Source organism: Tympanuchus pallidicinctus, unplaced genomic scaffold (genome assembly GCF_026119805.1).
Source record: "Tympanuchus pallidicinctus isolate F22 unplaced genomic scaffold, pur_lepc_1.0 scaffold1, whole genome shotgun sequence".
Taxonomy (NCBI): domain Eukaryota; kingdom Metazoa; phylum Chordata; class Aves; order Galliformes; family Phasianidae; genus Tympanuchus; species Tympanuchus pallidicinctus.
In genome coordinates this window covers 83,570,974-83,597,124 of record NW_026294618.1, presented here as the reverse complement: position 1 = coordinate 83,597,124, position 26,151 = coordinate 83,570,974, and the positions used below count along the sequence as shown (strand labels likewise).

Sequence of the window (26,151 nt, the reverse complement as noted above, 5' to 3'; positions counted from 1 at the left end):
GAAGCTAACTCACAAATCCATTGTTATTCATAAATAAATAACAAGTAGACATAAACTTAATTCATACCAAATTTTCCAATTTAGACCTGTTTTTGTTTCACCCTCTGTAGAGTACAAAAGTACATAAATGAACTGTTTCATCCTAATCTTATTGTAATGATTATATATTTTTATCACAATCTAGAATTAAGCAAAATCATTCTTTTTTTTGCCTATGATACTGATATTTCAGTTCAGCTAGAAACTAATCCATTTTGCCCTTATTGCACTGCATAGTAAATTAGATGTACTTACACAAGTCATGAACAGCATCTAATTTGAATCTTTAATTTACAAAAAGCTAGAAGAAATATCTTACACATAATAAAATGTAAGACTGTGCTCCAAATTAGATGTCACCAGTTTCTTCTTACTAAGCAATGGAAGAACTATTTTTTCTTATTTTAATTCTCATCTCAGAAAACACTGCTCTTGTTGGAAGCCAACCCACAGCAACAGGTTTACCAAAAAGAATCCAGTGAGAGGAAAACTGATTTCCTCTGACTTGCCCTGCTCATAGGACTCAGCAGTGGTGCTGTTGGTACCTGAAGAGGATATATTAAAAGGATACTATATCATGATTTCAGAATTATTTTGTTTTACAACATCTGAATTGACAATGTCTCTTTCTATTTATTTTTACAGGAAGAAAATGTTAAATCTTCAGGGAGAGAATCGCTGAGAGGAAACACAGGAATATCCACTACGATTTACTTAAAAATGACAAACTAACTTACAGAAAATAATTTGAATAAAAACACAGAAAACTTTGAGGTGCAATTATACGTTATGAGGTAGAAATAGGCCAGGAAGAAGTAATAAAGACATCACTGCTTTTTACTGAATGTCCACTTCCAAAGCATATTTACAGTACAAAATCATAGTAGTGACAAGAGAACCATCCAGGGAAGCTATATGTCTGAATTGTTTTTCTGAAACACTGATGTCAAGTTCAAATGTCAAAATGTATTTTATTCAACTGATACTTCCAGCACACTCCAATAAAAGGGCTGAAAAGGCAGTGGGCATGTTGCCTTGTCTGCCAAGAATGAAATATAAAAATGATACAACATAATGAAATACAAAAATGAGCAATGAAATATAAAAATTATATAAGTTTCAGAGATAATTTTTATGTAACACTGATTTAAAATTAGCAATAGCTATTAGCTGCATCTCGATTTACATCTCTCTCTCTCCCACCCAATTTTATATTTGGAAAGCTCCACAGAAAACTAAGCTGCCTGAATAGCATTTGATGTTATTTTATGTAACACCACACAATTGGAAGTCGTAATCTTACTTGTAATTACAAACAGGATTAAGATGAAACCATTACTTCTGTCTCAGTTGCACACTTGCTTTCAGGACTTCTTAAAGGAATGGAAAATAAATAATACACAGAATGGCTTAGAAAGTCACAATTTTCATCTCTACCTGATGCCATCAAAGCAGCAGGCTTATACCAAAACTGAAAAGAACAGGAGAAAGAACCTTCCTCTTCCCTTTCCCTACCCAGTTCCAGTTGTCCTCGTTGCTCCAGTGAGAAACTGAAGGAAGTGCTTCATTTCCTTCACAGAAGCTTGTGCTTTTTGATGTCTCTTTTCAGACATCTTTCTTGCCTTCATATCACACACCATGACAAATGGATCATTTCTTACTCCCTCCACTTACTCATCATTGACAAAACCACTGGAATCCAGTTATAGAAAGGAATTACTCTCAATAGGCACCTTCAGTTACAAATGTCTGACACTGCAGTCATCTAAATCTAATCCTTTTTCCAGCTGAAATAAGTTACTCAAAGGCCCTTTGAGACACAGCACGTCTACATTCTTTGTCTCTCAAGTCCTGAAAACATCACAAGTGTGCTGAAGCATCTCCTGTTGCTGTGGCTTCTTTCAGCATCATTCATGAAGCTTTTAAGACTGCTATACACTTTCTTGATATGAAAAATGAGCCTAGACCAGCACAACTCCGTTTCAGCACTGAACAATAGTACACCAGCTTCATGTGTGACATAGTAGTAGCAAGCAGCTCTGCACTGCCAACAGACTCCATGAACAAATAATCTGAAATGAGGGATAAAAATGAGAACTTATATAACTACAGAGTAAAAGAGCTCTAGCTTTACTAACCAAGGCATTGTATTTACTTTTCTTCTTCCCAGACAATTTTCAGTCTATCAGACCTGAAAAGTCACTGAAGAATATTTTGCAGATGTCCTTAAAATTCAAGTAATTTTCTTTTTTTATTGAGGCTTTTAATAGCTGATCTTGTGGCACCAGGGGGAGCTTGTTAGTAGCTGTACAGATGTCTGATTCACTAGGTTTACTATTCAAAATAAACCTCAAAACAGACTGTCAGAAGGAGAGACAGAGTTTTTTCTCCAAACTTGGGATGTAACAGATGAATACCACTGATGCTTCAGAAAATAAAGAAACCCTCTTCCCCATTAAATGACAGTATTTGTATATATGTGCACTGTGCACTCAATTTACTTCAAGATTCCCAATTGTTCTATAAAAAAATATATTAAATCTGCACAGATACGCTCTAACAGAGATCTAGAATGAAGAATTTAATCCCAAAGATAACTGACAGTTTAAAGCCACTGAAATTAGGGTATATCATGTAGAGCACTAAGCAGCCTAATGTAACCTGAACACCTAACTTAAGCTTCTGCTATCAGCATCAATGATAATAGCACGACATAAGCTTAAATAAATAAATCTGTATATCACAATAAAGGAAGCCCCAAAAGAACTGAAATGCAGAACACCAAACGTGGTTTCACAAATGAATAGGTATGAAGTTTGGCAGAATCTCAACTTAACTAAAAACACATTACTGGCAATCTCACACAAATGGAAAAATGCTTACTTTCGCCTTCTGTTCCAACAGAATGTCTGCTTAAAGACAAAACACTACCCAAACATGCAACCAGGTCAGACTGTGCCATAATACTCTGGCTTAGTACCTCACAAATCAAGGAATACGTCTTGTATTTATATCATTTTAATCTGGACGCTATCAATATTAATCATTCTTTATATTTTGATGCTTGTACTTAAATTCTCTCCTGACAGGTTTCCACAAGTAATTCCTCCTGGAGTCTTTTTACATAGTGAAGAGCCTAAATGAGTTTTCCTAGCATTTATACTAGTAGAAAATTTACCAGTTGTCACAGCTACTTAATGGCAGTGACTTAAAGTACACGTGTATTTCCGGCATTTCTAAGACAGAGAATAACAGAATAGCACCCCGAATACCAACGAGAGGCAGAATTTCTTAAACATGATTTCACCTATTTCAAATCCAAATTTCTGAGTCTTTCTATTTTTTATTACTTCCAGTTGTTTTCATCCTATGGCTCACAGCTATCTTCCAAAAGGGTCCACGGTGGAGAAGGAAGGAAGCTAGTCTCCTGTTAGTAGTGTTACACTCTCAAGAGCTGGTGAGCCAAGAGCCACCCCAAGGTTCAACAACCCTTTCAAGAATCAAAGAAGCCCTTCAAGGAAATATCTTTGAAATCAAACTTTATGGCATTGACCAAATAGCACAGACTTCCAAAGGCTGTAATCATATTAAATAACCTAAAATATTTCAGTCTGAAACAGAAACCCACTAGATATACTACCACCTCAAAAATACCACACATGCAAATGAGCTAGTTTATTTTACTGTCACAATCTAGCACATTAAAGATGTAGTTATTCATTTTTCTTTTAATCTATCATTTCTGGGCCTTGGAAGTAGGTTTGAACACAAGACTTCGTGCCTCAGTAACTGTTTATGGCAGAAATAGCAGCATTTGCTTATTGCGTATCCTTTGCACATCTTCTCTGAATAACCTTTTACCTTTACAATTTCTTCTTATGTCTCTATGTATTTTGAATGCTTCCTATGTAATTTGCAAGAGCGGATTTGAGATCAGCACATTTCCAATTGAATAGCACACAAAACTATTCATAAACATTTTGTCACAAGCTTAATAGCTTTTTGTCTCAAAATCTTCCCTAATTACGTAAAAGTTAATTTTCTGCTTTTTTCTATAGTGTCTTTAGAAGGTCTGAAGACATTCACACATTCAAAATATGTAACTTCTTAAACATGACATTACTGTTGGTGAGATTTTCTCTCAGAAAGAGAAAAGAAAGAAGGGAAGACATATGAATTTCCTCTTACCTTCCCCCAACTCTTTTCCCACATACTGTTCACAATCTAAGTCAAACAACATGATCTACTGGTCTGGAAAAACTGACTTTTTCCTCAAGATTTAGATTTCTTCCATTACATTTACTTCCTGCCCACCACCACTTCCCCACTATTGCACTGTTGAAGTCCAGACTCCCTATATATCTTACTCTTTCTATACTTAAGGCATTCATAATTTCCTTAATCACACTGACGTACTTCCAACTAGACTTTGTTTTTAAGTTAAAAAACTGCAAATCTGTTTGCCTGTAATAGAATTCAGCAGATAGTATTCCATAATCATCTCTCAAGTGATATAAAAATATAGAGTTATGAAGTTTATTTAAACTTATAAAGTTTATTTAAACAACTTCAAAAATCATACTTCAAATTATCATCTCCTATTTCACCTGTCCCATTATGTTTCATTATTGCTTATGTTGTTTTTTTTTTTTCTTCTCCTCTGAGATAAGGAAAATAAAAGAAAAGAAGAAAAGAGTACAGACTGCAATGATTTCTACAGTAAACTTTTAAAACAAGTAATGTAGCCAGGACAACCTTTGCTTTTTTGGATTGTTTTCAAATCCAAGATGACTTCTGAAAATCTCTTCTCTAAATACTACAGTCTCAACTCATCTTTGATACCAGACTGTGGATGGATCATGAACAAACATCAAGTGCTATTTTGAATGGAGACACTTATTCCATTCACATTATGCTGAATATCAGACTAATTACTAGCTAAAATAATGATAATCAAGAATAACAGGAGGAGAAAGTCTCTATGCAGACTGAATATCTTATTTACAACAGTCTGAAATATAAAGATACGCAAAAAAGTTTTTAATTTGAAACATACACATTTGTTATGTCCAACTGTTGTGGTAAGTAATCACAAATATACTAATTTTAGATAAGAGGCAGAGCACAGTTTGGTTGGAAAGCGCGATTTAAAATATTTTCACTGATTATGTTTTCACACACATTTTAAACTTATTTCTTCCTCACAGTATTTCTTTGTTGTTTAGGACTCCACTACAGTCTGCAACAAGCGAAAGCAGAACAAAAGGTCTTCAGTGCATATTTCAGATGTCTGCAGATTCTGTGAAATATGTATTCCTTTCACAATATCTCTCCCTACAGTCTTCTACGTTTTGAATTGGGTTTCTACTGACCTAAGGTGTGTAAGTGCAAGCATATGTCATCAAAAACAACTTAAAAGATAATAAAAAAGAAACAGGAATAAAGTTTCCCATATTCCTACCTCCTTTGTACTCTCGACAGACTTGAAACAACTGCATTAATGCAGCAAGCAATAGCTTGTAAAAGGATGCAAACCAGCTGAAACATTTGACAGACAGTGTTAAATACCAGAGGATTCATATCAACCACTTTATTTGAAAAGGTGCTTTGATGTTGTCTATCTTTCATGTACCTCTTTCATGGCACATTAATAAGGAAAACTGAGATGGGGTAAATTAAGTCCCAAGGTCATATCTAGAGTTACAGCACCATGGGTACCTGATGAAATACGGATTAATGCTGCATGAGCACTGAATAAATAAAACCACTTCTGTTAACCACTTAAACAAGTTTTACAAGTAGTTCTGAACTTTATTCGGCAACTAGACTTCAGACATCTTAATCCCCCCACACTGCTTTGAAACCTAATTATCATAATGTGAACCCGAATGTTAGGTCCCTTTCAAACTGCGAGTGCTATGAAGCAGAAAAGTAATGGGAATTAAGCTAGTGTAACATTAGAAATGTAGAGGCACGGAACTTGAAAGTGGCATTTGTTAAAGCTGAGAGAGCATAATGTAGATATTCAACAACATAAAACACACATTTAAATTGAAAAGGATATTTAAAGCATGTGCAGACACCTATAAAATACAAGTGGACCTGAAATCCCATAGAACAAACATTTCTAAATCAATTTCTTGCCACCAAGGTCCAACTTCAAAAGGTATTAAATAGTCCTATTCTACCTTAGCAGAACTTTACTAAGTATTCTATAGCAGACAATTTAAACATTAAAGAAAACCAAATGAGAACTTTACAAGACATTACAGACTTTCCCCTATTTGTCACAGTACAGAAGTGTTTGAACTTAAACAGCAGTAAATTATTAATTACACCGCTTATAAAGCCTCAAGAGCAAGAAAATATTTTGCTGAAAGCAGTAGAAAAAGATTTCAAATCAAGTTAAATCTAAGCATAACAGAAAAAGAACACCAAGCCACCTAGAAAACAACCCTATAAAAATACATTTGCCTAGCAGCAGTGCCTGATACCTAACAAACTTACTTTATTTTCCAAAAATGAGATGGAATAATACAATTTAAGTGTGCATTAATAAAACAAGCATGGAGGAAAAGCTGGACTAGGAGTGCTTATATTGTGACAATGCAACCACAGAGGCAGAATGAAAAACTGTGACTTCATTTTTCCAAATACGATGACTGAGCTGCTCACGGCATCCAGTTTTGGTATTCATCTGTCATTCAAACAGTTTTCATTTCCAAGAACAGGCAGCAATTAAAGAAATACAGTTGCAGTGATCTAAATATGGAATAAGATTGGTGACTTTTTTTCTAGATTTTTATTTAATCCAAAATGGTCAATGAAATCCTAAAAGTTTATAGTCTGCAATGTAAATGCTGAACACACTGTTGTCTCATTTGCATTTCTGGTCCTGCTGAAACAAATACACTTGTCTAAAAGAGAACATCTGTTTTGGTTATAATACAATGTATCTTTGGCAGACTCACAATAGAACTAACAGAAATAATCAAGAATATTTATTGAACCTTGTAACGAAAACTGATTTGTAACAAAAAACCTGAAGACTAGATATGACGGTCTCTGGGCTCTAGTCCAGTTCTAATCTAAGTCAATAAACATTGACTCTAAAAGGAAAACTGCACTTGCAAAAGAATCCTGAAGTTATTTAGGTTGGATGTAGGTACTGAAAGTGTGTTGGTTATAAAAATAGCGAAAAATATTTGCTTTAAATCAAAAACTGTCAAACTGAGTCCAGACAGGTTTTAAGGCTGCAAGAAAAAGTGTGCTACATGCCTTATATTCCTATCATTATCTTAACTCATTTGTCTTCTCTCTGGAAAGCTTCAGTAAAAACTTCATTAATAATCGCCATTGCTGAGAACCTGGTATTCTAACAGACTGCATTTTGTCTATTTATTAGCACTAGAAAAATATAAACTAGTCATCAAATAAAATAGTTGAGAAAAATTGGTCCTATAAACAAAACTATTTGGGAAATCTCCTTTGATATCAATGCAACTGAAATATTCTAAAGTGAGAATCAGTTAACCTAATCATTGCCCCTACTTCACCTCTTTAACTGTGTGCTTTAGTTGAGGTTTGTGGTTATACGCTCATTGAAGTTAAATTCTGAAGTCAAGGATATCTTCATGCACAACTCTGAAACAATTGCACAGGGCTTGACCCCTAGAGAGAAATTCAGCATATTTCTGCATGTAATGCACATACATACAGTCACTGAGTATTCAATTGGCGTTATTTGCCAGAGAAGCCAAAGTCTGCAATACCACTCTATTTTTCTGAATGTCATTTCTGAGCAATAGCTTACGAAGCTGATTGGGGCTTTGGTTTTAAGACACTATAAAACAACAAAGTCTGGTCATTTTACATTTGGATTTCTTCAAGAAAAGGACTGTAAATGTAAATATCATTGGCAATTCTCTGAAACTTGTACAGAACAACTAAGAGTTCAGTTTTGTCAGGCAAGCATTTCCACCTTCACACAGTTCAGTGCCTTACCAAGATGTACAATGCTTTGCCAAAGGTATCACATAAGATGTAATTGATGCATCCTGTAAGTTTCAGTACGGTGAGATTTTTTATTTTTTTTTTTGCCTGTTTTTGTTATTTTTCTGTACAAACACTCAATTGATTTGTAATTTCATTTTTCATTCAAAATTGCCTAAGCACTCCCTTAATAATGAACTATAATGTACTAAAATTCACATGATCCAAAAGCATACAGTGGGTTTCCACTGAATTAAACTGAACTGTGTTCAGGCTACGTACAATGCTCTTACTTTTCCCGTGGTGAAAAAACGCATATGAGAAAACAACATAATCAAAAGATGACTTTCTAGAGCCAGAAAGCAAAGGAACTTTGCAAGATTCAGAAGCATCTCTGAGCAACTGTGGTACTGGTTAAGGCAACGAGATGCATGTAAACTAGTTTAGCAGAAATAGCAACATGGGAATCACAATCCTCAAGAAATAAACTGTCTAAACAGTTAAACTAAACATTAAGACTGCAGATCCAGCTTACTTTGTAGAATACATACAGGCACACACAAACAGTATGACTCCATATAGGTCAACAGAAGCAAGCATCCCATATAGATATACCACACAACAACAACCACCTTACATTTTTTGACTCTGTATTTTCTAAGCAGGATCTCAGTGTTCTACTTACAGAACATGACATAAGGACCAGCTTCTCATCACAAAGGAGCAAAACAAGGAAACGACTACTACTATGAAAATATAAACACTGAACAAAAGCAAAAACTGTTTTCATTCTGCTAATTTTCACTCCCAGGAAATCTTGGAGATGAAGATTGCATTTATATACTTTGATTGCTCCAGAAGTAATACTTTCTATTTAATTCCATGAAAACTACAACAGATACAAAGAGTAAAATAACATTGTTTGATAGAACAAGTTTTTCAACATAATCAACAATATTAGATATGTATTTCTGCCAGCAATAAACAAGGACCTGCATGTCATGCTCATATAAATCTGCACCAGCAGAGATTTATCTACTTTTCATCGGCCCAAACACATGAAAGCTAGAAGGCACTAAATCCAGACTACACATCTGGTGTGATAGGACAGCCAAGCCAAAACTGATAATACGCTCCATATTCCTCAGACTGGTGTAGAGCCTGGCTGCAGAAAAAAAGGTTTTCTTCTTTAGGCTGACACTAGAAGTCTGAGCCTTCAGCCTAATCCACATCATAATGTAGCAGTCAGAGATGGTGACATGTCTGGAAATCTAGAAGGATCATCTGTTTCTTATCCCAGAAATGTGCACATTACTTTACCTTCTGAGGGCTGTATTTTTTTATTTTTTATTTTTAATGTGGAATTCACAGGTCACCACAACATAGACTACCATTTTGACTCCAACTTGCAGTGGCAACACCACATCTCATCACCAGTAATGATGTGATCCAGGTAACTATCACCTTCAGCTTTGTATTCATTCAATAGGCCCTGATGAACTTGCATACAGTGTTCTTTCTACTCCTACTGTGTGAGCATTTGTGGGATCCACCTGATGCAAACTTTCCAAGATCTCAACATTGCCACCATTGTTTCCAACACACTGCAGCCAGCTTTCAGCTCTGTACACAACTCCCTGGACATAATCTGCCAATTCATGCAGATGAACTGATCAAGATGTTCCTCGTTTTGTGGTGTGACCATCCAGAACACGGCTTGTCTTTCATGCTGCTGTTGCCAGTGCAGAAATGTACCACACGCTACCTGACAGTGCTCACATCCACTGTTTGGTCTTCAGAAACATTCTGCAAGTGCCAGTGAATATCAACGGATGCCATTTTTTCCACACGGAATTCAATTACACACAACCATGTGCACTTCTATGTCAGATGTTATTCTGTCACACATCTCTTCGCTGCCATTTGTCACACAGCAACTACATGTAATAAAATATCGGTGGGAAAGTTCAACCTCTACTGCCACGCACACCATTAACATCCATCTCTGATATTGTGGGCCAACATAATAAAATAATAGGCATTACTTTTGCAGCAGTCCTTGTATTTTTTTCTACAAATATCACCAAAAGTTTTGGAAAAAATGAAAGATAGAAAATGATCAGATACGAATACAAAAAAGTAACTAACTTGGTAACCTGCATGACTTCTGCCTCAGAGCATTTATACTGATTCCTAAAGCTTTTATTCACTTCTAAATGCTATTGCTCCTGCCCCAATCAATACTTTGTTATCTTGCAGATTCTATAATCTTGCTTTACAATATTAAAAATATTAAAGCAACCCAAGAAAAGAATGTGAAAATGATCTGCCACAGAATAGCAGAAATACATTTTTCTTGTATAGGCTAAACAGTCATTTTCATTTTGTATATGATATCAGATCATTACTGCCTTCAGACAAAATGCTTATGTTAACATAATTGATGTTTAAACTACATAAAGTGAACAAAACTAACATAAATATTTGCCAGAAAACACACAGTAAGAAGTGCTTTTCATTTTCTACTGACTATAAAAATTCACCGTTTTAGAGTTGGTTTCCTGAAGCAGATGCATAATTTCTCAGAAGTTTGAACAGTCTCCATCCTTTGCAGAAAAAAAACCCATATGCCCCCCCCCCCGCTTGCCTCCCTTCCCCGCAAAAAAAAGCCCACCAAACCCATCACAACAGAAACACTGCCTAACAACATCAGAAAATCCCTGTCTCTTAAGCAGCAGATGCAATTCTGCATGGAAAAAGGCAATATAGTTCCATACAAATAAAAGGCAGAATAGTTAGAATTTGACAAACTAATGGATGATGTTTTAAAATTAAAGAAGATAAATACCTTCACTACTTTCTGCTAGCTATACATAGGGTATTTAATTCCAGACAAATTAATATCAAGGGGATTAGTAAATATTCCATACAACAGTCAGACAACACAAGGTTTAACTTGATTTATCAAGAAACGAATATATGATCCTTGAGCTACAATTCTCACAGACTTCAGCGTGATAACAGCAACAGTATGAACTTCACAAAGAGAAAAACTGCTTCAGTGAGTCTCTTGCAGACTTAATCTACCTTCATGCTCCAAAGAGCAACACTCCTTTTCCTTCGGCTAAAAGGATGGATCAAGCTTGACTTAAACACAGATAAAGTAACCAAAAGAATAACTTAACAAACATTACACTTAAAAACAGCTGTTAGGTTAAAAGAGGTTGAGCAGCTGAACATCACAAAAAGCAAAGTAATCTTACCAGTAAACAACATCCAGTGGTGCAAAGTATTTCTTCATAATTAAATCAGCAAAGTAAGCTTCTGTTTCTCTGCAAGCCGTGCCATTGCCAATCACAACAGTGCTACAGCTTTGAATGGAGTAGAAAAAAAATTTTTTTCAACTATTCTTTTAGACTTTTTCACACAATGCTCAATGTACAATGACCTATACACCTTACTTTACATAATAGAATAACTGCATTTAATAAACATTCCTAATAATACCACATTTTGCTTAAAAGCTTTTCAATACAACTTAAAAAGACGAGTCAAAAATGTCACTCACTTGTAATGAAATTGAAGAGTTAAAAAATAATAATATTGATATTTATAGAAGAAAGGTCACGTGTTTACAGTCCTCAGATCAACTCACTTGATATTTCCTTCATCTACTATAAATCATGAAAAAGTAAGTGCCCAAGCAATCAGAATCTTAGTTACAGATTATGTCTTGGAATGCCTCAGTACAGCCAACTAGTCACCAAATCATGATGTTTAAAGCCAATCCAATGCTTAAAAACAAATTGGCTCATATACCCTGGCAGTTCAGCAGCTGATTCACTGGACAAGATGTCTGCCCATTGGGGTTCCCAAAGCATGTAAATACAATAGCCTTGTAATTGTGTTCCCTGTTTGCTATTCCATCTGGAGATCGATCTGGGTACGATTTCCTTTGCTTAACAAACTTCTTTCAAAAATTGTATCTGGCTTTTGGAATAGGAAAGGATCAATGAGTGGGTTCAGGGTGGGAAGAAGGGAAGACAGCATGTCTAAATTTGTTCCTTAATGTTAATTTCTAATCCTAAACATAAATAGAATGACAGAGTTTTATGGAAATACATTCATAGCATGCAATCTTAGTCATACTCGTTGCTTCATTTCATATCCTTCTATCATACACAAAGGGTAAAAAGCATGAATACATTAAGAAAAAATAAGCTCTAAACTACAGAGAAGGATAATTCCATTAAAAACAATAGTATTTTGATTCTACCCAAAGGCCAGTATCGATGCAGCAAAGATTTTTCATTACATTAAGTAAGAATAATAAGTTTCCTCAACATACCTGAACTGCAGCAGAAGCCTCTTTATCTTCTCAGCTTCACGAAATCCTTGACCAGAATGCAAGTATACAATATCGGTATGGAGTATCTGACCTAGAACAACAACAACAAAAAGCTATTGAATACTTTTTTTTAAAAAGACATTCCAAGGCTATTTCCTCCTCAATTACTGAAGTGAATTTAATGATTTACAAATAAAGCGTTTTAAAATGACATCTTTTATTTTTGTCTCTGATTAGATGAAAAGTATGGTAGGCTGCCAAAGCTAGACAAGTTGATACACTTTGTATTTCCCTGAGGACATATCCAAATAAGAAATAATGAGCAGCAAATTATATAATACTTTATACTCTTAATATTATCAAAGAGAACAAAATTCACTGCAAAAAATGTAGTGCTATAGTCTACTAATTTTTATTTACTTGTTTTAAAAGAGATCCATCAAAGAGAGATGAAAATTAGGAATCCATTTTAAGGACTAGAAATACAGGAGCTTTAGAACTTCAAGGCTCACTGCTCACTCCTGTCATATTCCCATAACAAATTTGGAAATAAGCCTGTATTAAACAATACCGATAGCTAATGGTATAATGCAAGCTAAAAACTATTTACCTCCATTTCATTGCCATTTTAAAACATAATAAGAGCATATCTTCTCTCATTCCCTCACTGGGTATGTATATTCTCAGCCAAAAGTCAGAGACAAAAGAAAAAAGATTCCTCACAGCATCTAAAAAAGCATGGATCCCCAGATCAGACTAGGATGCACTGGAAAGGCTATGATTTTTATCTATCTAGAAACTGAATAATATAAGTTCTGCAAGTAAAAAAAACATTTCTGATTTCTCATGTTAACACATAACCCTAATCAAAAGCTCTGATGAAGTGTCCAGATGATCAAGATGCTACCCAGGAAAAAGCTAAGTTATAGCAAGCACTTAAATCCAAACTCTTTGTTAACAATAAAAATGCCAGGTGTTCTTACATACTACTGAGAGGCACAGTTATTTGAATCCATATTCAAGAAGGCTGAGGGAATTTGAAATTCTATTTTATTGAGAAGTAGTAATATCACAAGAGACACTAGAATGTATGTGCAAAAAATTTAACCTTATATCTGAAGAAAGGAATTTCTAAGACAGGATGTGTGGAAATTACTAAAAACTTAAGAAACAAGCAAACATATATTTGATAAAATGAACGTAGGTTACTCTGAAAGTAATGCCTTCTATTTATTTCTACGAAAACTACAACAGAGCACAATAATGCTATTTCATAAAGCAAATTCTCAGCTACAAAACACTTCTTCAGAACAGTCACCATCATTAGCTATGCATCTGCAGCAGCTATGAACAAGAGTCTATATACCGCACTTGTGAAAATCTGCATGGCCATCTGGAATGTGACTCATCGCTCACATCACTGTCGCCACTGCTGAAATGCACCACTCACTGCTTCACTGTACTCATATCCACTACTTAGTCTCCAGAAACATTCAGCAATTGTCAATGAACATATATTTATTTTTTTTTGCATAGAGGAATTCAATTCTACCTCCTTGCTTCGTACACACCACCAAGACAGATGCTATTCTGTCAGACTGCCCCTCTGCTGCCACCTGTCACATGGCAACAAAATGGAATGGGATACTGGCAGGAAGGTGCAGTCTCTGCTGTCATGTTATCAACATCCACCTCTGATGCTATGGGCCAACATAAACAAATAGGAGGCATTACTTTTGGAGCAGTACTCATAGCTTTTTGAAACTACACTTTCCCATAATTGAATACATGTTTTTTTAAACAGTCCTTCCAAACCTAATAATAACAAAAATTTGTATTGAAACTCACTGGTTGGTGAAATAATAGCCAACTTGCAGCCATGTTTGTATCCAGGATCTACTCCCATCAAAGTACGACCTCTCACAGGGCTGGTCAGAAGCAACTGCCGGAGATTTCTTCCAAACATCATCACAGATTCCTTTTCTGCATCAGATGTCAACTTTGATCTTAGAAGGATGAAAGCAGAAGTCATTTTTACTTCAAATTTCCTTTATGCACTTTCAATAGTTCCAAAGTCATAAATTTTTCCACTTCTGCTTTCATGCTCTCTAATTAAACATTACACTTTCAGTCATATTTTTTAAACTTTCTTTTTTATAGGGGTCAGTCAGAACCAGATTGAGAGGACTGTATAAGAAAGTAAGAAAGAATAACAACAGAAATACCTATTAAAAGTGTATACACACAAACTAAAATTCAAACCTCAGTTTTGACTGGAGGATATCTTCCTAAAGAGCTGATATCTACTTGCAGAGATTCGAGGAAGGCATGGATTAAACTTAAAGTAACTTCCCACTTCTTGAGAAAAATCATGACCCAGCAAAAACAGGACAATAATTTAGTCCGGGAGGTACTAGAGGGAACCTGGAAGGGCCAACACATTACAATTCTTGAGCCACACAGCTTCATCTACAAATTAAGTTCTTTGACAGGAATTGGAGAATCATGCAGATTTGACACGTCTGTGAGGTTATCCTGCTTCTTCAAAACCAAAGCAGGAAGTTGACGGAGTTAATTCTCTGTGTTCTTCAACAGAAAGAAGAGTTGGTGCACCAACAATTAGATTTTGATGACTTCAAGAATACATGCACAGCACTACATGAGAGAAATCACAGCCTTGTTGAATGAAGATACAGAAGATGTATGATATTCGTCAGAAGTGGACACTGAGAGAATGACTATTAAGAACAAGCATTTTTGACACTCTATGGCATCTTAAATATAAAAAGCCAAACTGAAAAAGCAACAAGGACACAAATATTCATTATGTAGTAGATTGTTCCTATTTTGCAGGCAGTCATTACCATTTTCATCTGTATTACAGTGACAATAACTACAAGAATTTAGACAAGCAAAAGCCTTCACAGAACTTTAAGGGTTGCCAAGGCCCTTAATAAGCTTTTCTTTCCACCCATTACTGAAAAAAGTAAGCTCTAAGTGCATTTTCTACAGAGAAAATACCTGCATTGCAGTAAACCAAACCCTGTAAAAACAAGTGACTGAAATTGTTCAGGTCAACCAATGCCAGACAAGCAGGTTACAAAGAGTCCAAATAACTCACAAAGGCCATTTGACATGACTCAATATGAAGCTGTTCAGAGTAACAGAAAACCTAGCCGAGAACCTTGAGTCTGATTTAAGCATCCCTATGATCCAGCAAACACACAGCTCAGCACTGTACCACTCCACAGTGGCCAGAGATGGATCTGGAAACTCTGCACTGGCTGTCACTTGCAGACTAGAGGTCCTCTTGCTAGTCTGTGGTAATGCTCTCTCTCTGCAACTCTCATTCATTCTTGCATTTGAGTTCAGAAAGTCATGCTGCTGTCAGCATTAAATTCTACAGTCCTGGGAGCACTTCACAATACATAGGCCATGGTCAGCCCTTTGTGACCATTTTGAAAGTCAGAGCAACCATGGAAAAGAAAATGAAAAAATAAGCGAACATATTGACCGCAACACACAAGAACTGGCTTTGGAACACACAGACAAGTGGTACACAGGTACAGTAAACTTCAGTTTCATGGCTTCCTGTTGAAGTTAATCAGCTGTTCTCTTTCTCACATCACTGTGAGAGCATTTGCTAAGGAACTGTGCAATAGCAAAATGCATCCCCTTTTTAAAAAAACAAAAAAACAAAAAGCAAAAAAATCTCTCTACATATCGACTATACCAAATTAACATAGATATTACTCAAAGCAGTATGGTTAAAGTTACACAATGCTCCCAAATTTTATTCTAGCCTCCAATTATTTTCATCTCAGTATTTCTGAGCTTGACATTGCTCGTTTCTTTAGCAGCTGACAACAAATCTCTTGTCCAGTTACTCTATCAACCCACACACATCTTGTGTTCTCAAAGTGCTTTAGCAGCAAGGTCTGCAGGTCTATCACAAACTGCAAAGAGCTGACTTTTTTGTTGGAGGTTTGATCTGTTTAATTTTTAAGGTTGGCCTAGATACCAGAAGAGTGAAAGTTATCCTTGAAAATTCTGCGCCATTCTTCGCACTCCACCTCAATAAGTCTTCTCTTTACTAAGCTGAGTCATCACTTATTTGATGCTGAAAAATTACTTGGGGAAAAAAAAATTAATAAATAAAAATTACACCTTTTTATCTTCAATACCTTCCATTCACTGGGAGATTTCCAGACCTAATAAAAATACAAAGAGATAGCTATTCATTATTTTTTCTGAGATGAGAGGATCAGAATTCCAAATATTGGCAAACTATACCAATTATTTTGTTCTGACTTTATCCTGCAACTAAATAATCTTATCTTCTGAATGCTTAGCAACTACATGGAAATACCTTCCACAGTGCTAAAGACTGTCAGGGCAGTTCAGAGTTCATCATTTTATATATAAAAAGAGAATTACTCGAATGTCACTTTACTGTCCTTTCAGTTGCCATTTCATTTCCTGCCATTCAGTCTTGCAGCGTCCTTCTGTAATGCAATACAGTTCATACCACCCTTAAAGTGTTAAATAGCCCAAACCACAGAACCACTCTTTTCCAGAGGGAGTCCAGGGATATTGGTGGAGGTGCCAGTTGAATTCTTGCCCATAAAATCACCATAAGTACTTGATGTAGTTCGTGAAAGACCAGCAACAAAAAAAAGCAAATACTTAAGCCTCCCTCAAAACTGCATGGATCTTCTACATATATGCACAACTAAGGTCCAGATTGCACATGTGTGCAGAAACAAAGTTAAAATTTGTCTGTAAACAACAGAAGATTTGAAGCTCTTGAACTAGAGACTTTGTACTCACACAGGCTGAATTCCATCTCTCCATCTATCCCACAGATACGGGCTCCCTACAGCCCACAAGGCTGAGTCCTCCCACACTGCAAATTCACGTCAGTCTATCTGTGAAGGGAGCCTTGTGCCGGAATTAAAATTACCCCTAAACACATGCTATTAGTTATGTGCACCTTATGGAAATGGCATTTAAAATTGGCATGGATAAATGGATATACCAAAACTTTTATAGTAACAGGAAATGTTACTGAAAGTGCCAGGTGCGTAGGGGGAACATAATGTATGTCCTTTCTATTACATAATATCCTGTATTTTTTAATTTCAAATATAGATGTTCCTTTTCCCTCTAACTGTCTCTCACTCAACACTTGTGTCAATGACATGATCTACTGTTGCAAGTATTGGCCCTTCATTTTAAAGTTGGAATAGTCATTTGATCCTTGAACAAATATTAAACTACCTCAAACAATGTAATATCTTGCTGTTTTTCACTGTACCATTAGTTTCTTCCAAATGGCAAGATGCCCAGACTCATATTTTTCCAATTTGTGACAATTCTCATTAATGAGGCAGAGATATAACACAGAAGAGGATAGCAGCCCTCCTCTTCAAACAATCAAAAAGCAATTCTGTAAAAAAATATTTTTTAAAAGCTGCAGTTGCTAATTTACTAAAAAAGTACTGACAGCCAGAATTTCAAGTTCCTTCTTTGAACTCTAAAAAGCACTCAGATTGTATATCACTAATAGTTACACTGTAATAAAAGCAAATAACCTAATTGTGACCTATTTGCTTCTATATTCAAAGTATGATGAGTGTGTCTTTAAACTGAGATTTAGAAGTCCCCACTTCCATACACAGTCTAAGAGGTTACCCCTTCCCTGGAAAAATGTCTGCCAACTAGCTTCAGGTGTGAAACAAGATATACAGAGAAACGTTTGTGTCCCTGAAGACAGAGGAGAGAAAGCACTCGCTTCAAAAAAGCATGGAAAATTAGGAAAGGATTATCCATTAAGAAATGTCCATGCCACATCACTTGCATCAAATCCTTATGGAATCCTTCCATGAAGGACTGCAACAAAATAAAATGTATTTCAAAGTGCCAAAAGCAACACTGGACATTATTATACCAGATATAAGAAATTATGGTATCTGACAGAGTGGAAGAAAGGAAATTAAACAATAAATAAGGTAACTCCTGCTGGCAAGTTTTATCCTTCTGATCACTACATGCACTAGAAATTTCAATACATTCTTGGAAACTTTCTGTTCCAATGTTTAATGACAATAAAAAGAAAAGAGAAAGAACAGTATGGGGTGGATTGCAGATATTAATGCTGAAAGTAGGTATTGAGTATTTTAGCAGCCCTTTGCAAGAGTCCTAAAAATCAGCTCCCGGTGTGGGGGAAGGGAATGAAAGAAGGATAAGGGTTCAGTGGTTATGCACCAGGAATACTACTGGCAGGTTCCATGCATTCTCCTCTGTGGGAGCAGCTTCAGCTTTTTCTAGTCAGACACTGCCAATCATACTGAACTATCACGACGAGTAAAATATAAACAGGCAACCACTCAGGAACAAACAGCAAGATTTGTATTCTTTAAATTTATGCCTTATACACTTCATCTAGAAAGTAGTAGGGAAATAAGATGTTCTTGTTACAAGGTTTTCTGTTCATTTAAATACAAAATAACCTACTGCTGCAGTAGCCCTCATAATGTTACACACAATACCTCTTGTTAAAGTCTGAATAAAAAGTTAAATGTGTTAAGCCATGAGAATCCTGTGACAGGAATCATGAAGCAAAAATATGAGAAAAGAACCATTATGTCACAGTTTGACTATTTATTTTATGATATCAGACTTACCTTTCAGGTGAGTTTGGTTTTATTTGCTTGTTTTATTCGGTTTTATTTGCTTGTCTGAGTCTGAATGTGGACAAGGCTAGGAATGACAAATACTTTCACACCCATTTGACAGAAGCCAATACTTGCACACACTGGCCATGAGATGTTCCTCACCTTGGCCAAACAATAGGTAGTGCCTTCCCTCAAGCAGCTAGAGATACTAAGGTCACAAAAATGAGTCAATTGAAATTCACACACACACACACACAAAAAAAACCACTACACAAAACACAGGCTCACCATGGAGTGACTAAACAAAAGATGTGAAGCAATTTCACTTGCAAAAAAAAAAAAAAAAAAAAAAAAAAAAACCAAACACAGCATACTGCAGTGAAGAAATCCAAAAGCCATGACAAACGTCTGCTGTTCAAAACATTAGCTGACAGTCCTGGGAAGAATATAGAACATTCATCCAACAACACTCCTGAGAAGCAAATGCCAGGAAAACTGCTCTAACTTAAACCAAAACAGAAGAGCATAGCCAGGCTGGGAGGGAAGAACTATATATCAGAATGTGACTGAGGATTTCAGGTACTTACTATGCTGAATAACCAAGTTTCAACATTTATGATCTCAGAAATAAGGTCTCTTTAATAAACTCCAATTGAACTGCTTCAAAACAGACTTTAAAACTTAAAGATCACGTATCAGGAAGCCTCTCCCAAATCAAACACACTGCCTGGACAGTTTCTTTTGCATTCAAAAAAAATAAGTATCACACGATCAGTACTGTTAGCCAATCTGACAATATTCTTGTCAGGTGATTTTGGGGAAAGAGAAGGCCTATTCTTACTCAGGGAGGAATAGAGTTCATTTCATCTCACATGCTATGATTAATTCAGAAGGGTGGAAAAAAAAAAAAACAGTTGTAATATGGACGGGTAAGATGTAGCAGGAATGTGCTTTTGGCCAGCTACATCCTCAGAGGAAGAACAGACTTTGTAACTCTTCCCATCTCATGCTTTAATTATGTCTAATGACATCATTACTACGGTACCACCAGAAATAACACTGACTTCTCTAGAGACAATTACAATTTAAAATGAATAAACAAATAGCACTAACACTAACTAGTACATCTACCACAAACTTCAGATGGCAAACATGAGGAACGCTTTCAGCCACAGTAACTACTTTCTTCGTTTCTTTTAAACAAGTAAAAGAAATGGTGTCTGAACAATGTGACTGACATTGCTTTAATATGAAGGGATCCTGCGCAAATTCAGGAATGTAAAACTTAGATGTTAATATCAGAATAATTATATAATTCTACCATGGTCATGTAACTCCGTACTATACTTTAAATAAAGATGGAAACATGCAAAACATTCAAAATGTCTTAAGAGAAATGATTTCCTTATCCAAGTCTAAACCAAGAAAGGTCATATATTTAATCAACAGAACCAAGACTACACAGTTCTGAAAATACAGAGAGCAAAAACTTTCCAATATTTTCAAATGTATAAAAGATATTCTAATAACAAGTTAAAGAGAACAGTTAAGAATTCGGTAGTATGAAAATGCGCATTCATTCTGGGATTACCTGAATTCTCTACAAAGAAGAGGATATATGAGGCGTTTGTATGCATCCTCTACTGAGTTTCTCAGTATCCTCATTAACTCTGGTTTTAAAAATTGTTTCGGTCTCCATCTGTATAGGAAAACAGAAATAAAAAAATGCTTTAAGCACATACATGAAAACTCAGATAAAAAGGGGATTTTCAAAAGTCTATTAAATTGAGTGGTTAAATGCAGTGTTCTATAAACTGTAAAATTACTACAATAATTAGGCAATGAAGTCATAGTTTTAAATGTGACTAGAATCATATCTAGTTCTTTTCTACTGTCAGACAACGTATGAGGCCTGTCTTTTTCTTATTTACGTTAAAATGCAATAATATTTTACAATTTTAAACAAATAATTAAAAAATTACTCTTCACTTTGAGAAGCCAAACTGTCTCAATTGAATAAGAAACTTCAACTGATGTTATAATTAACACTGTTATTTACTGAACCTTCATACAATAAAAAAATGCTGAAACATCTTTTTTGAACATCATCAGAGCTCTTGATACAAGGCAACTGTCTCCAGATAGAAATTCAAGTGCTAAAATAATATCAATTAATAAAATCCAATTCTAATACAATTTTGAATGTGCTGAGTACTCTATTCAAGTCCAATGAAATCTATCCATTTGGCAGCAGTCCCATTTTAAAAAACAAAGAAATAAAAAACCACCCCAAACAATTAGGAAATGAATTCTCAATAAGAAATATCCAACAGAACTAAGATCATTTCCCATCATTTTCTAAACCAAACTCTTCAGAGTACACAGGTTTTTAGAGAGAATTTGCACAGTATTCATAACAACGACCATTTCTTTAAATTTTGACCTGAAGTACACCTCAGCTTCAAAGCTAACATTCAGAGTTTCCTTCCCCTACTGTATTTTTCACATGCCTGGGTCTCTAACTGCAAAAGGATTAGAAATACATTTTTAAATGCCTGGATGCATTTTATAAAGAAAAACAGGACTGAACTTAACTTTTGACTCTATTTAGTTTGCCTGCACTCACTCAGAAATACTGACTCCCAAGCTGACTGGTCCTACCCAGGCAGTTCTTCAGCTATTTAATGGAATTCCACAATTTCCCAAGATAGCTTTTCTCTTCTAAGTCTATGTAACAGCTGAGAAATGTGTGATGAAGTCAACACTGTATCAACACACAGCCATAGGAGCAGAATTAGGCTTGCCATTTAGTTTTACAGCTTTCAGAGTTTTGAGTGTTTAGCCACATGACCTTATCACTTTGCTAATAGTTTTTGCAAACTAGCGACTCTTTCCATACATATGTAAAATTGTCAAAGGCTTCAAATTCCCTTATTGCCATCCATTTCAATAAACATAAAATTCATACAGGTGGTAAACATAACTACATTCCCCCCAAAAGATATCCTCAGAGCAAATAAGCACCAATTTTGAAACTGGTAGTTCTTTAGCCCTTCTCTTCTATGCATTATTGCTAGCCAGCTTGTATTTTGCCTGTAAATAGGTTATCACAGCAGATGTTTTTATTACCTACATACACAACAAAAAATGATGGGCAATTTCTATTAAAATCCTAAACTGCTACAAATTAAAAGATAGCCCAGCAGTAATTTCAATTCATAGCAAATACTGTATTTCAATCATTCCAGTACTGCATAAAGGAAGAAGAAAATCCACTCTTATGACAGCACAAGCATGTGCATATAATAATTAAGCTTTCCTATAATTGCAGATTTTCCTCAATTATTTAATCAAGAACTGACAAAAGCCCTTTAAATAAAGCCCTATTTAGCAAAGCTCCATATAAATGATAACTTACTCAACTCATCACCTCTATGCGCACTTGTGCTTCCAACAAGGATCACCATAAACATAAATGGCTCAGACTACTGATACACCTCAAAGGATGAAACTATACATTAACAAAATCAATGGAGAGCATGTTAAGGACTACTAACGTTAATTAACAACTATTCTAGGAAGAGCACAGTCAGGCTTTTAAGCCTGAAGCACAGAAAGCAGAGCTTTGTTTTCCTCCAAGATATCATATGAAACTTGTATGAAATCAGTGATCTCATGTAAAGCCTGTAACATGGGCTTTACACAGCATCACAGCATCATGAGAATTCTGTCTAGAAATGGAACAAAAACATTGTCAGATCCTGAACTTCATTTCCAAGGGGTCAATCCACACCTTTATGCTCAAATCCAGATAAAGCAGCTTCTCATTGCTCATTCACCCACCTCCCACTTCACATGCGAACCTTCAGGATCAGTGCAGTTCTAGTATTAATTGACATACGCTATCAACTGAGAGACGCTGTTTTCTGGGAGAAGTTCATCCCACAAGGTCTGATATAAGGGTACTCCCGAATTTTCAGTGCAATCTCAAATTTCAAGAAAACTTAGATGGTACTACAGGCATAAATTAAATGTCCTAAATTTGTGAAGAAAATATAGTTTTTATAGAAAATGTCTGTGCAGAGCTGAATGCAGCAGTAAGGAATTTTAGTCTTTCAAACCCATCTTTCGTTCTGGTGGTATGCAATACTAAAAAAGCCTCAGAAGAACAAGAAAAGGTCACTGTATTTACTACTAATTCAAAAAACAATATATGATACAGTCTACAGTCTAGGACATTGGTCAAAGGTGGTGTTTATGCTTCTACACCTGACTACGTCTGTGAACTTCTGAAAATGAGTGAGTACCGTGGTAAAGTTTTGAACTCTTTATCCCAAACAAATGTCTTGACCTTCTGCTCTAACCAATAAATGAACACACTGAAAGTAATGCAAATCTTGGACTGCCACCTCCATGCTTGTAAAGCAGAAGGCACATTAAGTAGGAAATATCTGTCTATTTTGTAACAGTTGTCAATCTAATGAAAAAGTTGAATCTGTCACAGATATTAACACACCAATATCTAAAATCATTCCTTCTAAAGTTTTCTAGTGCTGGAGAAACTGCCTTAAATAGTAAAAAATTTGAGCATGCATAGCTACATACATAGAATTCAGTTGCTTTCTTCACTAATTTAAAATTTGAGGCAGTCTTTATTCATTATAATCATGCATATGAAGTTATTTTTCACAAGTCAGAAGTATGTTCTAGGGTGGATTCTTCAAATTCCTTTCAGTAAAGAGCTACATGAATAGCTACATGAATGTTAAGTACTAATAAGTAGTTCCATTTCCAAGGTCAATATTCTTTTTATCTCAGAATGACTCACAAAAGTGTAACCAACTAAAAATATCCCAATTTACATCCCACTTTAATTTGTGTAGCAGCGACAAGCTGTTCCATTATCTGTAGCTCACAGATGCAGTAAAACCAAGAATGATGGTCATCTTCTGCCTACAGAACATACAGTGTGAGGAATATGGAATTCCATTGAATATATTAAATCTAAAATGATACTTATGTGTGTTTATTAATCCTCATACTTTAATAAAAAATAACTTCCTGTTAGTACTAGATCATATTATGTTATCTGGCAAAGTGGAACTAAGTCTTTCAGAGGTTTCCATGTTGGAAGAACAATTTTTTTTTTTCCCCACAGTGGAAGGGTATATATATTTTTTTTTAACCACATCCTTTTCTTGGACTTACTGTAGAATGAAAGTACTTGCTTTTAGATATTAAAAAGCCTTCATACCTCCCCTCTCCCTCCCCATCGTGCTTCCTCTGCTTGGTAATTGAATTTTAAGACGCAAACTTAAAGGTTTCTATAACATCCTCACAACAATGCTCCATATCTCAGTTAAGGAAGATAAATCTGTATTTCATACACGCAAGGAAGATGCAGAGTTTGGACAACAATATTCTTCAGTGGAAAGCATCAAGGTAAAGTGCAGTTTCCAAGAAAATGAGTATCAGAAATATTGCCTAAAACTATGCATATTCAACCAAAACTTCATTAAAAAATTGTACACCACTAAATGTGCTTCACTACAAACATAAAAAAGTACTTGTCAGAAAAAATAAGCAAGAAAAAAACCAATCTCCCAGAATTTAGAGCCTGGTTTTCTGAAATAGCCAGAGATCAGAAAGCAAGAATCAAGTCACAAAGTATGTGAGAATTACGGATTGAAGACAGCCACTTTTAGGTTGTCAGTTAAATCCAATATATTTTCTTATTTTTTTAAACCAGATCAATGAATGCAGTTCCTCACATACACAGAATTCAGCTGCTTTCTTTACTAATTTAAAATTTGAGGCAGTCTTTATTCATTATAATCATGCATATGAAGTTATTTTTCAGAAGTTAGAAGTATGTTCTAGGGTGGATTCTTCAAATTCCTTTCAGTAAAGAGTACTGGATGTAATGCATATTGCAAATTAAAAATACATTCACATTTCATCATGTCTTTGTTTTTTAAAAATTCAATTGCTTGAAGAATGGTGCCAGAATTCCCCAAATAATGCCAAAGGCACAATTTTTTTTTTTTTTTGGTGTAGTGCCACAGCAGTGGGAAATGTAGAATAAGAATTATCCATATGTTAGTTTCATCTAATAAGCAGTTGTTTAAATCAGTCCCTTAATGTAAGAAGACATGTGAGGTACATTTCAGCATGTAGGTGTCTACAGTAAAAAAGAAAAAAAAAATTCTGTAAGAATATGTATCCATGCAGACCTTTCATTGACGCACCACCAACAGAATTCATTCTTCACCCCGTCAGGAATGTTGACCTTCACTGTCAGGATCTTCAGATTTTCCCCTCGGTTAATGGCCAGAATCTGAGTGCAAACATAAATGGCAGAGACAGATGACACACAAAATATCCAAAAGATAAACTTATCAACATTTGTGTACGCGCTTGCTTGACATTCTGTAGCAAATCATGATGGTGGTACAGTAAATCAGTTCACCAAGTACTAGGTTCTACAGATAACATCCACAATTTAAACACAGATTAAATCATGCTGTGGCATAACAAAGCATGCCTTTTTCCCTGAGTCTGCAATCCCAAGATCCAGTTTTATCTTAAACACTTAAAAGCACAAGTCAGCATGAACTGAATTGGTCGGAAAAATTCATAAGATAAATTAAAACTCAAAATTGAGTTGAAAAAGCGATTACAATCAGAATAAGAAGAAAAAAGTTAGTTCTATGATTCAGGCTTCATTCTACTTCCCCAGAGCATCACAAATTTAAAAGTAATTATGAATCAAAATTTGAAACACAAAAATGCTCAGCCTCATCTGATAGAGGATTAATTTCAGTTATTCATGCTTTGCTCATGAACAACTGAAAATATTATAGGTATGTTCTCTATATTAAGGCTCCAGCCTTTCAGCATATGCACGTATTTCTGGCAGTCTTGTGTAACACAATTGCATCTTCATGGTGTGAGCACAAATCTCACTGTAGAAGTGGTAATTGTATACAGATGTTTATTTCAAATGGGAGTAACCATTTAAAACCAGGATGACAACCAAGTGGTGGATCCCAGTGGGTATCTCCTAGTCTACCCTAGCTCTGAAGATGAGGAGTA

General features: G+C 35.4%; 1 protein-coding gene across 4 annotated transcripts in view; it reads right to left on the bottom strand.

Moving 5' to 3' along the window:
• Window positions 1-26,151, bottom strand: part of SRBD1 (S1 RNA binding domain 1) — a 122,698-nt gene that overhangs the window by 77,956 nt on the left and 18,591 nt on the right. For all 4 annotated transcript variants that reach the window (XM_052677162.1, XM_052677179.1, XM_052677154.1 and 1 more), the window contains 5 exons: window positions 25,290-25,393; window positions 20,648-20,755; window positions 14,228-14,385; window positions 12,380-12,470; window positions 11,295-11,402 (listed from right to left, as the gene is read on the bottom strand). In XM_052677162.1, the coding sequence (XP_052533122.1) occupies window positions 11,295-11,402; window positions 12,380-12,470; window positions 14,228-14,385; window positions 20,648-20,755; window positions 25,290-25,393 (569 nt within the window). The remainder of the gene's footprint in view (window positions 1-11,294; window positions 11,403-12,379; window positions 12,471-14,227; window positions 14,386-20,647; window positions 20,756-25,289; window positions 25,394-26,151) is intronic.